Genomic DNA, 14,092 nt, shown 5'->3' with positions numbered 1-14,092 from the left:
GCTCTAGTCAGAAGTGTATTGACTAGACAGTAGTCAAAACTTTTTAAACTATAGTAAATTAATAGTTTAAGGACTAGAAGACCTTTCCACTCAACAAACTATTTATCTATTCCTTCCTGCAAAAGCAGCTAGTGTTTCTGGTAACATTTGTAAATGACTCAAGTTTTGCTTTGCTGGTTTATGCCATCCCAGGATTTTTTTTTTTTTTTTTTAGCAGTTACCTGTTATTTAATCCATATGTAATATAATGCAGAGGTAGTCATGTGTTCCTGCTGGGATCCAGGTGCCTGTGAGATCTTAAAATCAAAATATTTAGGCTCACTACTGAGGGATATGACTACAAACATGTCTGCACTGTAAAGTTGAGTGTAAAAACTGAGAACTGTTCTGTAGAGACTCTGTCTTCTTTGATCATTACTAAGGTCTGGTCAGGAATCATGAGAAATGTTCACAGGGCTTAGAGCAACTAGAATAAATCAAATGAGAGACTGAGGTCCAGAATAGCAAGAAAGCCTCACAGAACTACTCATTTAGCTGAATTACATAAGCAAATACCATATTTGTTAGTTATATAGCCTTTAATTTTTACTATATTACTGTGGTGTTGTTCATACTCCGTAATGGAAATACATTGTAATACTATGGACTTACACGGGACAGTGACTATTATTATTATTATTGCTATTATTATTATTTAATTTATATTTTGTGGAGAGTCTAACAGTTAACTGCTGTCAGAGAAGTCCTACTTTATTTCATATGAGGTCTTTCAGCCTCTCTTCTCCCCAGCTTATTCATAGGAAAAGAGATCTGAAGCATACTTAAAAAAATGTTTATCTATCCGTGTACTGGGTCTGGCTGGAATGTTAACTTTCCCGGCAGCAGCCCATTCAGTGCCGTACTCTGTACTTGCAGCTGGAACAGCAGTGTTATCACACCAGTGTTGTGTCTACTGCTGAGCAGCAGTGGCACAGCATTGGGCCTTTCTCTAACCCTCCTAGGGGGTGGGCAAAAAAGTGAGGAGAGAAACATCACTAGGGCAGCTGACCTAAACCAATCAAAGGGATATTCCATACCATGTGGTGTCACACTCAGCAATAAAAGGTGGAAACAGGAAGAAGAGGGGAGGGGTGGGCTCTCGTTGAGAAGAGGTCGGTCCTCCTCTCGAACACCGGCTGCGTGCGTTGAGGCCTTGCTTCAAGGACGTGGTCAATCATCGCTCATTTGTGGGAAGTAGAGAGTAATTTCTTTCCTCTGCACTTCCATATAGCTTTCATTTATTTTGTTTGTTTGTTTTCCTCCCTTTTTCCCCTTTCCCTTTTATTTCCCCTTAGTTAAATTGTTTAGTTCATGGTAGTCTTTATTTAATTATTATAATTATTTCCCTTTAATTAAATTATCCTTATCTCAACCCGTGAGTTGTTCTTTGCTTTACTTCTCCCCCTCCTTATCTAAAGGAGGGGGAGTGAGAGAGCGGTTGTGGGGTTTAGCTGCCCAGCACGGTAAAACCACCACAATCTGTACAGTGAGCAAAGCTTAACTAATTAACATACAATAAGTCCTTCAAGAAATAGAAATGAGAATGACTGCTTAAGGAACAAGGGGATACCAGGAGAGCAAGAGCAGCCCAAGTAAGCCATACTCCTTGAATCCCACACCAGCTGTCCTGAACTGCAAGCCTACTTACTGCTCCCAGATTGGCATGACTGACAGTGTCAGTACAAGAAAACCCTCTGAAGGAGTAAAAATGATGGTAAATTACCTCTTATAATTACGAGAGGAAACCTCTGAGGTCATAGCTGAGGTTAGGAGCAGGGCAGAGACAGGGTTGTACTTGCACTGCAGCTGCTGCAGCGCACCTGGCCTAATACTGGGGACTTGCATTTTCAGCACTCACTTCCCCTAGAGATCAATAATTAAAAAAGAATTTTTTAAGACCTCAATGTAGAAGTATATACTATCATTTAGAAAGTTCTGAACCATCACAAGTGAAGAGTATCTAATATCTTAGCAGTGTTACATTGCTGAAAGCAATATTAAATAAAGCATGTTTCATACTGCATGTTACTTGTCCTCTATTTCTCTTGTTCTCAGTAATGAGAACCAGTTGAGTTATATTTATGTCCTTTATATTTCACACTCCCAAGGTACTGACAATGGCTTTAAGGAATAAATAAGGAAGGAGTAATACATTTCTTAAGTGGTCTGTAACTACAGTTAAAGAAGTTACATTAAATAATTTGTTATGCATTGTTTTACAGCAATAACAGGTAGCAGTAATTATTCCAGGATGATGGCATGAGCACACCAAGGTATATATTTTATTTTTCTAGTCTCTTACCAAAACTAGACCCACATTAAATATAAACTCTTCATTTTTATTTCCAATCTAAACTTGTAGAGAAATATTAAAAAAAAAAAAAAAAAAGTATGGGAAAAATGTTTTCCAAAATTAATTATCTGTTTCTAGCAATATTTTTCTGCACTACTATAGTACTCAGTTTGGGCTGCATTGTGTCCTGAGTGCTGTGCTCCCCTTCTGCCTTGGTCTTTTCCACCAAGTCATAGTTGTGTTGCTTCTAATGAATACACTGTTCTTACCCCTGCCGTCAGAGTGGTTCCAAAGAGTGTTTATCAATACGTGATAGGTGCTTTATATAAATAAATAAATAAATAAATATATATATATATACATATATATAAAACAAACCTAATGTGCCAGATCATACCAAGCATTGTCGTGTGGTATTAGCTTCACCTTTTACTTGTGATATTATGGTGTCTTACTTATGGTGTTGCTGTCTTAATATCATAGGATGCAAATATAAGAAGCATAATATGATAGAAAGCAAAAGATTAAAGGTCGATAAATTAGTTACAGCTTACAGGAGTCAGAGGATGGGGGGGACCCTGAACTTCCAAGCTCACTCCATTTATAATAAAGTGCATCTTGTGTGATTGGAGTCATCCTAGTGCAAACTATAGAACTTACTCATACTGTACTGTTGTGAACTTCTAAAAAAAGTATTAAAAATTCAGAAAGTAGGCTTTCATTCTCAGTGCTGAATCTCATTATTTTTCTAGGTTTCTAACCATAAAAAAATGACTGTATTATACTTTAGTATTTTTAGTAATTTGCTCAGGCATTTAACATCAACCTCATTTTTTTTTTAACCTTGAAAATTAGATTGTATAGTCCTCACCTTGTAATACACTCCTGAAAATTATTTGCTAATATGAAATAGGATTAATTTGAACATATTATTTCTATTTAAGAAGATAACCCAAGTATACTGATACTGTAGCTGCCCTTTGAAACTGTAGTTGCCCTTTCACATATATATCTTAGCCTATGATTTTTAGCTTTTACCTAATTCACCTCTGCTGTTCCAAAATGGCTTTTTATAAAGACAACTGTCCTCTGTGTCCTAGGTAAAGACCAATGATACTATTTTTATTATGACCTAGGAAATTATTCAAAAGGAGCTCTCTAGAGGCATACGGTTGGCATTATGAATATTTTACGGAATCAACTCTGAAAATCAGGCCAATAGCATATATACAGGAGGCCAAGTTCTACTGTCAGTTATACCTTGGCAGCCACAATGATTTCTCATTTGGCTATGTTCTGCAAGTATTTGTTTGAATTTTTTTTTTCTTTTTCCTTTTTCTCTTCTTCAGCCCTGTCCTCACATTCCCATGCTGTTGCTATAAAGAAGACAGTTATTACCAGTGCAGGATGAGTATTATTTGGGGGATATGGGTTATGTCTCTCCTACCTCATAAATACAGGGAATATGATGTACAGAGGAATGAGGGAAAATGTACAGAAAATCGTGCCTACTGTAACAGTGTCTATCCTGAGGTACCAAAAGTGATGCAGAATGCTAAAATCAATCTGACCATGTTTTCCTATGAACTCCATGCAGAGAAGAGTTTAGAGGAACCCACTTACTTGTGAGATGTCACAAAGAGAAATGTCTGCTTGAAATTTGAAAGAGTGAAAAATGAAGACAAAATTTAAGTGACCAGAGATCAGGAGACAATTATGCAAGGGTTAATATTTCATATTTTGATGTATTTCTTCCCTTTTCTTTCTTAAGAAGAGTTGTATTTGTTGTTGTTGTTGTTTGTTTTGGCTTTGTTCTGTTTTGTTTTGTAAATAAATTCAATTTCATTTACATAATTTTCATTAAAAAACTGTTCATAACTCTTGGTTATAAAGGTAAAATTTCATTATGAAGAATTTAGAAGGTTGAAGTAGTTTACATTTGAAGTTATAATCATATGTGTAGCCTTACAGAGGAGGAAAAATACTTTAAGAATTAATACAATAAGACCTAATAAAATATTTAAAATATTTTATAAAAGAAAAAAAAATGCTAAAAAGATTCGTACTTACCAGAATATCTTTTCCAGCCCACTTGCACTCATCCCTTCGGGAATGAGATACAGGCCAAACAATCTAAAGACACAGAAGAAAAATCACATTGTGTTATTTCAAGCTTCAGTAATTGCAAATTGCAGACCAAATGTTACAGCATGTCTTTACCCAATTTCTCTTTTACCCATTTTTTTCCTTATTTCCTTTTTTTCCATAAAACTTGACAACAAAGAATTGAAATGATAGGAGTAAAACAGAGATAATAGGAACCATGGTAAAAACAATCTTGTGATATAATCTGTATTGTGAATTGCAGCAATGAATCTTGAATACAAATGAAGAAAATGTTGACTCTCCATTAAGTGAGTGTTCATCCACTTTTAAATGTAATATAATGAAACAAAGACACAAATAACAACAAAAAAAGAATCAGATACTAGCAATAAACCTGATCTATGTGAAATATCAGATTCATAATTCTCATAGTTCTCAGAATCATAAATTTTACCTTTTCAGTGTATTTCAGTGCAGTTCACTCATTTAGTAGGTTTAGTTAAATAAATAATAATAATAAAAAAAAATGTTGTGGTATTTGAAAAGTATCACACCATTGAAGTAAATTTGTTTATGTAGTTCCTATAAAGCTACTCTAACACAAGTAAACGTAAAACTAGGTTTACTGTAATGTCTGCTTTGCAGAAAATGGATCTAACCTCATACAGAGAAAATCCAGAGACGTTCACAGTAAATTATTATTATTTTATTTTATTTTTTTTTTTCCCAAAGCTTTTAGGAATTACATATAAAAAAAACATGATCTTAACATAAAATGCCAGGCTATTCATTTGGGAGCCTCAGATAATGCAATATAAATGGCCATAGGTCTGGATTACAACTATAGTGTTCAATACTGTTTGCTAAAAGAAAAGTAAAAAGCAAACTATTCAAAACAAAAATAAATAAATAAATAAATAAATAAATATATAAATAAATAAGGATGACAAGAAAGGATGAAGGAAATATTATATGTGTCATTTAAAAATACAGTTTGCAACCACACTTTTAAATTCAGAATTTTCTTAAAATGTAACAAAATCCAAACAGAAATTGAACATCTTAAGTCTATAAAATAAGGCTGAAAATTTTATTAGAACATTCGCTCTCAAAGGGATTCCTGCTACTTCCTGTTCCTATTCTCAGTTTAAAATGTGCAGAGACATGTGAAAATCAAAATTTACTAGGTTGAAAAACATTAACCAAGCTTCTCAGATCTCCCAAAAGGACCAGTTCAAGTTCAGTTCAAGTTTTGGGCAAAGATTTCTATATTAATCAAACCAATATTTTAATCCATAAAATTAAAGGCTAGATGTTCTTCTTTCTTATTCTCACAACACAGTATTTTCTCTGGTTTGGTTTAAATGTCAGCAAAACCAAACTATTTTTAATAGACTGAAAATTTGGCTTTTTGAGTTGTTGTTCTTTGGAGTCATATATTGTTATCAGCATTTAGACAGAAACTTTAGTTCTTTTTACTGTGGTAGGAACAATGATTGCTGAAGTTGGAATTCAGGTGCAGAACCAACTTCATTGTGATTTTGATCAAAGTTTCTTCAGTGACCCTCCTGTATTTAATAATAAGATCAAAAAATTCTTTAATACTTTTGTTTATTCTTAAATCTAAAGTCTAAATTGCAAGTCTGTTCTTTAAGTTTGTTGCCACCATTCAGTTCCATGTTACCAATAATAATTCTTTATTTAATTTAATAATATGCATATTTTTATCATTTCATTTAGTATTACAAAGGCATCTGAATGCCTTAGTATGTAAGATACAATCCTTGCCATTCTGCAGAACTGTTTTCTGCAGTGGAAACACCTTTTTTACTTTAATTATTCCAGATGTTTTGCACGTTAAACTATGAGTCCCTCAGAGAATTCAAATAAATAGCTTGTTTCCTTTATAGCTGCTCTAAAGAGAATAGAAAAGAAAATGCCCAGTTTTCTTTTTATCCTTTTTCCTTAGAGAATACAAATGAATGTTCCCTCTGAACAGAAAACACAAGGTATTTATTACTATCATCTTAGGAAGCTAATAGTCAAATGGGCAAAAGGTCAGGAACACCAAGAAAAAAAAATCCCCTTGTATTGGAGTAATATATCTCTCATAAAAGGGTACTCCCTGGACTTTAAAATGTGCCATCAAAATACTTAAGTATAACAAATCAAACTTTCATGCCATTGTTTACCTTCTTAGCATTTTGTCTCACTCAAGTAAATTAAAAGATAAGATGTTTTATTTAGACTCCAACAAAAGAATATTCCAGAACATCTCTGAACGATTGGTTTACTTTTAATTCATCTCCAGCTTCTACAGGAAAATTATACTTTCCTTCAAGAATGCCCAGCTTCTATGAATCTATTCGTCTTTTATTAATACTTAATCTATTTTGGTTTATGAGCAGCAGAAGTAGGTTGCCTAAAAGTGCTGGACTAAAGAAGAGAAATCAACATTTGGACTGACAAACAGCTTTTTTTTTGTCAAATGCAGAATAATGAGGCCATTTTGTGTAAACTGACATAGTAGTTATGTTTTGTTTTGTTTTGTTTTTGTTTGTTTGTTTTTAGCAGCAAACATGAAGTATGTCTTGTTTGGAAAATAACTGGATTGTTCACTTGCAATTTATTTTTCATAGAGGGATAAATACATAATCATAGCTTATAGGTTCATTATACATTTCTTTTTCAAGAGTCAGCAAATATTTGTCTGTTTAGCAATAGTAGTGTTCCTGATATCCAAAAACTTACCACATAATTCATCTAGTACCTAACATAGTCTGGATAATAACAATTGTACAACATTAAAAGTATATGTTTATATTATGTAAAACATGACTAAAGGTACCTTTTGATATTCCTTGATGTTAACCAGGTTGAAAGAAAATATGTGGTCCTTTGCTCCAACATATAACCGACTCCTTTCTTCATCCAAGAGGAAAGTATGGTAACTGGAGCTATTAGCTAGTCCATTGAAATTGATTATATTGTTGGATTCCAACATTTCTGCAAGATAAAGGTAATACTTTCTATGCTAATATGGTCAAATAAATTACAGACATGTTTTGACTTGTATGGATTTTATTTCTGGAATTTATACTTATTGAGCAAAACACAGTGGAAGTGGTATGTACCTGAGTCTGTGAGTGTTATTTCAAGTGCCCACACCCAAACAGCTAGTGAGATTCAGCTCTACACAAGCAAAGATCATCAGCAAAGTCAATTAAACTCCTGTATGAGGTTTTAGGTGGTGAAATTCCATCCATATAACTTTTCAACTGTTGGACTATGTTCAATTTTGTTCAAAAAGTAAAGCTTAGAGACACAAAGCTGAAGATGACCAGCTGATAAAAAAACACATCTAAACACAAAATCTCATATTTCTAGCATACAAAACTATTCTACACATCTGTAAATTGTGAGAAAACTGTAAGAAGGACTAGCTAATTGCATAAAAAGACACAAGTCTTACTTTTTTTCTTTTTTTTTCTTACATGCACTGCAATCATTCCAGCTTACTGACACTGGCAGCATGTTGTTCCCTTACTTGGAACTGTGTACTTATCTATCACAGGAATAAAACTAGAGAAGTAAATGTTGCTTCTGTTTAAACTCAAGAATAATTGCCTAGTCCTAATACTCCTCACAGTTATTTCATTTGCCAAGGACAGAATTTTTTCAGTGCAAGGATCCACACAGTCTTCTAAACTATACACAAATATTAACAAAGACAAACGTATTTACCTGAAAGTGCTTAAAAATAGTTTGCCATAAAATAATGCAGACCTTGGAAGTATAAACTTTCACAAAAACACCCTTTCTTCATTCCTGTCCACCCAAATTCATATCGGGACCAAAGCCAACACTATCATTTCAAGGCATGTCTGTGCTAGCAAATTGCTGATAAGAAACTTTCCCTGTGAAGACAAAAACTATGTGGTTCAAGCCATGACCTTGTGATATACAGAAGCAAACACAGTTTTAGGAGCAGAAACAGTTCCATAGTTACCAGTATAACTCCTCACACAGCACCCTGGAGACAGATGAGTGGACAAGTTGGGATCCAAGAGCTTGGACCACACTCCACATACCCACATCTTCAGGCTGCTAAAATTTGTTAGCTCTACCAAGCCAAGGATGCATGTTCTTCCTCTTAAAACAGCTTCCAAATGTTTAGGTTCTGCCTAACAGTGTAGCTTACCTGTTATGACTTCTTGGTTTTCAATAAGATCACTCACATTTTCCACCACTGATCCAATTGATTAGTAAGTATAAGATAACATTCCCTATATATATATAAAAATCAAGTGTTGTTGTTAATTGTCCTCTTCCTCTTCCTCCCTTTCTGTTTTTTTTTTTTTTTTTTAATTTATTATTATTATTAAATATATTTTTTTTTATATTTGCTGTTTTGATTATTGCTGTTGTTTTTTACCTCAATTCTCAATTTATTTTATTTTATTTTATTTTTTCTTCTCATCTTCCCATCTTTTACTTTAATCAGAACAAGGAAGGTGTTGGATGAGAATTCTCTAGTGGTACTTATAATTTCACAGAATCTCAACACCTCCATCTTAGTAGTTCCTGAGATGTTAAACCTATTTTTCACATTAATTTATACCAGGTAGATTTGGAAGCAGATGTTCTATAATGACAGATATTCTAAAATGGGGAGAATTAGTAGGCAACATATTCAAGATAAACCTAAGAAGATCCATTCTTCAGCCCAGTGTTACCCCAATATTTTTTCAGTTATTTGGAAAAAAACTCTCACTACCAACCAAGAGTTTACTACCAACCAAGAGTTTACTCACATAAAAAGAGAGCAAAGAGATCAGCACTATATTTTGTTTCTCATTCTATTTTTTTTTTTTTCCTGGTTAAATATAACTATATATTTTTATTGCAAAATACTTTTTAAAAACTCATACTACTCAAGACAAGCTTCTTTCTTTCTTTCTTTCTTTCTTTCTTTCTTTCTTTCTTTCTTTCTTTCTTTCTTTCTTTCTTTCTTTCTTTCTTTCTTTCTTTCTTTTTCTTTTGTTTTTCCTTCCTTCCTTCCTTCCTTCCTTCCTTCCTTCCTTCCTTCCTTCCTTCCTTCCTTCCTTCCTTCCTTCCTTCCTTCCTTCCTTCCTTCCTTCCCTCCTTCCTTCCTTCCCTCCTTCCTTCCTTCCCTCCTTCCTTCCCTCCTTCCTTCCCTCCTTCCTTCCCTCCTTCCTTCCTTCCTTCCTTCCCTCCTTCCTTCCTTCCTTCCTTCCTTCCTTCCTTCCTTCCTTCCTTCCTTCCTTCCTTCCTTCCTTCCTTCCTTCCTTCCTTCCTTCCTTTTTTTCCTTTTTTTCCTTTTTTTCCTTTTTTTTTTTTTTCCTTTTTTTTTTTTTTAATTTTAATATAACAAGAAAAAATAAAATCACTCCAAGCAGTCTTGTCAAAATAATTCTTCTGGCTTCCTGCCAAGTTTTAGAATTTGACTGTATTGTCCTCCAGTTCACTTATTTGCATTTTGTTAGAGACTTTACTAATTCTCTTTACATTGTAATGACTGATTCAAATGTTGAATGTCGACTTACTGAATAGTGAGCGATGCAGATGATTGATTGCTTAACTTGTCTTAGAACACTCTTGGCTAGAAATGCTTTGCTGTCATCTGTATCTGATCATTTTTCTTATAATATAACTGTCAAAAAGCTTTGTAATTTTCTTCATCTCTCTTGGTTTGAACTCACATAGGTATGATTCTGCCCTTTGTAGCTGTGGATAAAGACAAGTGTCTGCTGAAGTCATGTGAATCTGATCTAAACTGAAAGAATATCAGTTAGGCAGATAGCTACTTAGTTTAAAACAAGCCCAGTATGATTTTGCTATTGCAAAGTTCTAAATATTCACATCTACAGATGGTAACTGAAATTTTATTTTCTTTCTAATACTGATGAAAAATTCCAGATTATAACATTGAAATCAAAAGTTTATTGTGTCCAAGAGTAAACAACATCATCACCTTCACTGTTCGTAACCCCCCATGGCATAACTTAAAAGGACCAGGTGTAGCCATATAGAGAAATAATATTATTTTTTATATATATATTTCTTGTGATTCTTTGGAGTGTGTAACAGCTTCAAACTAAAATAACATAAAATAAAAATCCTCATCTTCTCCAAGATTAGGGCTTTTCTCGTGGATTTAAATCCAGTATCTGTTATAATGACCTATTATTCACTCTTGTGGGAGATGAATAGATTTATTGTGTTTCTTTCAAAAATTAAAATAAAAGTTAGGCCTCGGCATATTCCAAGCAGTATAGTTTAAATAATGTGAAATCATGTTTCTCCTTATCAGGAATCAGATCAAGGATATAGGTTGAGGGAAAAATGACATATGGATACTGATGATTCTCATTCACTGCTAATTTAATTAGGATAGAGTTACAACAAAACTAGGAGGTGAAAACCTTAGTAAACTCTGTAGTTTCTCTACTGTTTATTCTAAAGTACATTTCTCCAGTGATGAATATAGCTTTAGATGACATTCTGGAAAGGACTGTTGAAGAGCAAAGCAATGACATTTGCACAATCAATACAAATTAATTATTCCACTTCCTCAAATTAATTAGTTTCAAAGTGTTTACCATCCAGTGTCTTTTCAGTATCCAGTCAGTGACTATCGCTGGGAAAATGACACAAACTGCTGTGACAGGGCACATTCCCAGAAGGGCACTGACATCCATCAATTCTGTTGAGTGTCAATCAGTCATGCTGGCAAGGTACATAGCTGATCAGTACTAAAATAAACTAAAATTTACAACAAAGATTGCATTGCAATTACAAGAGGAAAATGATGAATGCCTTCAATAAGTCAATGAAATTAATACTGTCTATTATGCATGCACTAATTCCTTTTCATTTTTCTTGTTGTTCATGTTGGCATCTCCATGACCTTTGTAGACATATAGTAGTTGCCTATATTGAAAGACATTTTTTTTTTTACTTCCTTTATGCTTTCTCCAGTTGATTTTACTACAAAGAGGTTAACATCACTCCACAAGTTGTCGCAGCCAAGAACCATTTCTTCAATAATTGTTCAGAAATCATTTTCTTATTTCCTTTTGACACTTCTTCAGCTATCATCCTTCTTGTTGCTTTGAGCTTTTTCCTATAAACCTGGTCTGTGCTCATTATGACTGCAATATGATCTATAAAATGCTGTATGAGGCAAACTTACTGGTCATGTTTTTTGTAAATAATAAAGATTTCATTGCTTTTGTTATTGGTGCTTTCTTCCCACATTTATTTTGAGTGTTGCAAGTGACCAAAACTAATCATTGAAATGCAACATATGTTAAAAAGAACCATCATATTATAATGGATTTTCACTAAAAACAACTGTAGCATAGTGGGGCAGATTCTGTTACTGACCACTTCATTTTAACCACCTTAAATTCACTGTCTTGACTTGTTTTTATTCTCTGTTCTCAGCCAGTGTCCAAGCTTTCTGGTATTTGACCTTCTTTCAGTATGTCTCTGTAGTCTCTACATGGTCTTTCTTCTATTAACTGATGTTTCTGTTGATCTGGTCTGACTTGTGTCAGAAAATTCACTTTGCCAGACCAAGCTGGCACATTTACAGAAGAAAACCAGTCCCAAAATCTTGCCTTTCTTTTAACACAACATTATTTAATTTTCTAATGGAATTGCAATTTAATAGTATGTATAGACACAGAAGGTCTAATTCCTGAAGTGAAATAAATGGAAATATGCATGCACAAGGAATGTAGATTTGGTTTATTTTTTATGACACATTTTCATTAAAGAATAAACCAGAAAACCATTGCTATAGCTAAGATGAATACAGATGAATACAGTTAGGCAGATCCTGAGGTTTGCTGTATCCCTGGTTGGTATTCTACTATAAACCTTGCTTTATGTCTGTGTTACTTCGGTAGAGCTTATCAAAAAGAAAACACAACAAAAGAAAAACACTTTTTCTTTTTTTTTTTTTTTAATTTTATTTTACTACCAGGCACACTATCTTTCTAGTGTACAGGAATTTGTCTGTGTTAGAAATTAGAAAATGTGCAAGCTTTGGTTTGTGATCCTGTTACAGTCTTCACAACAACACGCCAGACAAGATTATTTTTGTTGATAAGTATCAAAGGGGTCATATCAATATCTAGAAAAACACTGGTTTCTTTACTAGGATTCAGATCTGCCCGCCTTATTACTGGTGACTCTGCAGTGACTGGATTACGTAGTCAGTTCTGCTCGTCATAACACGCTTGTGAAAGAAGTGAGTGGGTTGCTGGTTGCACAAAATTCTCGGCCTTCATTCCTTTGCCTGTAACGATAAGATCTCGTTGTATATCTCCTAGCAATAGATAAAAGATGAGTCAATGCATATTATGCCATCAAACAGGGATCTTGCTGGATTGTGAGCAATGCCTCCCACAACGTCATGCTAGAACATTTCCTTCTTCTCTCGCCAGGCTTTTACTTTAGCTACTGAATATCAGGTGGCCGCATGTTTACACATGCATTTGTTGCTTACACAGATGCATATTGTGCCTTTTTGGTATATCTTCTTGTTTATCTGCCTCAATAGTCCCAGATATAAATTAGTCATTACTCTCTGATTATTTGCTGAATACTAAAATGTCAATTCTTCCACGAAAGGAAAAAGTGGATAGTCTATCTTCTATAGCCTCCACATTTATTGCTCTGAGTGCCAATGGCAAAGTCTGCCCATGACAAACAGTTAAGGAAAAAGCAGGGATTGAAAGGAAACTATGATAGTTTCCTGAAAGGCCTCAGACAGCAGAGCATATCTGGCAAACTAGGGATATCACTGTAAAAAGGCACCAGGTTTGTTGTATGTCATTTCTCCATCCCAACTCGATAACAAATACAATGCATACAGACTGATGTTTCACTGGGGTACTGAAAACATTGGCAAGAACTGATTTGGGTACTTAGTATCTGAAGTCAGGTGAGCTGGTACCCATTCCAAGTCTAATGCTGAGTAACACAACCAATGACCTGAATATATATATATATATACACACACATACACATATATGCATGTGTATATATATGTGTGTGTATATATATACATATATATATGTGTATATATGTGTATATATACATATATACACATACATATTATTTTTGGTTACTTTATATCTCAGTTATTTTCTTTCACTTACACCTCAGACATCACTGGGACCTTAGGATTTAGCCCTTAGTAAGGAAACTTTTGTTTTGCTTTATATTTTGCTTTAACTCACTTATTTGTTATCAGCAGATGATAAAAAAAAAAAACAATAAAAATGACAAAAATAAACACAAAACCTCAAAAAATTACACTTTTACATAACTTTAGAATTATGCTACTCGAGAATATTGGAAAGTGATTGTTTTTATTTGATATGAAACGAAATACAGATTTATAAAGTGTTTAAGTTCACACGGTGCTCACATACCGTGCTCACCACTGAGGTGGTTTATCTATTTTTAGTAATATAAAAATAAAACTTTTGCAGTCAGCATTTATTTTATTTTATTTTATTTTACTTTATTTTATTTTATTTTATTTTATTTTATTTTATTTTATTTATTTTATTTTATTTTATTTTATTTTATGTTATTTTATGTTATTTTTTGGTG

At 33.6% G+C, this 14,092-nt stretch overlaps 1 protein-coding gene across 1 annotated transcript in view; it reads right to left on the bottom strand.

The window, feature by feature from the left end:
- SEMA3A (semaphorin 3A) overlaps window positions 1-14,092 on the bottom strand; it is a 170,986-nt gene that overhangs the window by 112,668 nt on the left and 44,226 nt on the right. Inside the window, 2 exon segments of the mRNA XM_032180723.1 lie at window positions 4,403-4,465; window positions 7,287-7,444. Of these exon segments, the coding sequence (XP_032036614.1) occupies window positions 4,403-4,465; window positions 7,287-7,444 (221 nt within the window).

Source organism: Aythya fuligula, chromosome 1 (genome assembly GCF_009819795.1).
Source record: "Aythya fuligula isolate bAytFul2 chromosome 1, bAytFul2.pri, whole genome shotgun sequence".
Classification (NCBI taxonomy): Eukaryota; Metazoa; Chordata; class Aves; order Anseriformes; family Anatidae; genus Aythya; species Aythya fuligula.
Note: the sequence above shows the minus strand (reverse complement) of the source record. Positions and strands in the feature narration are given on the sequence as shown.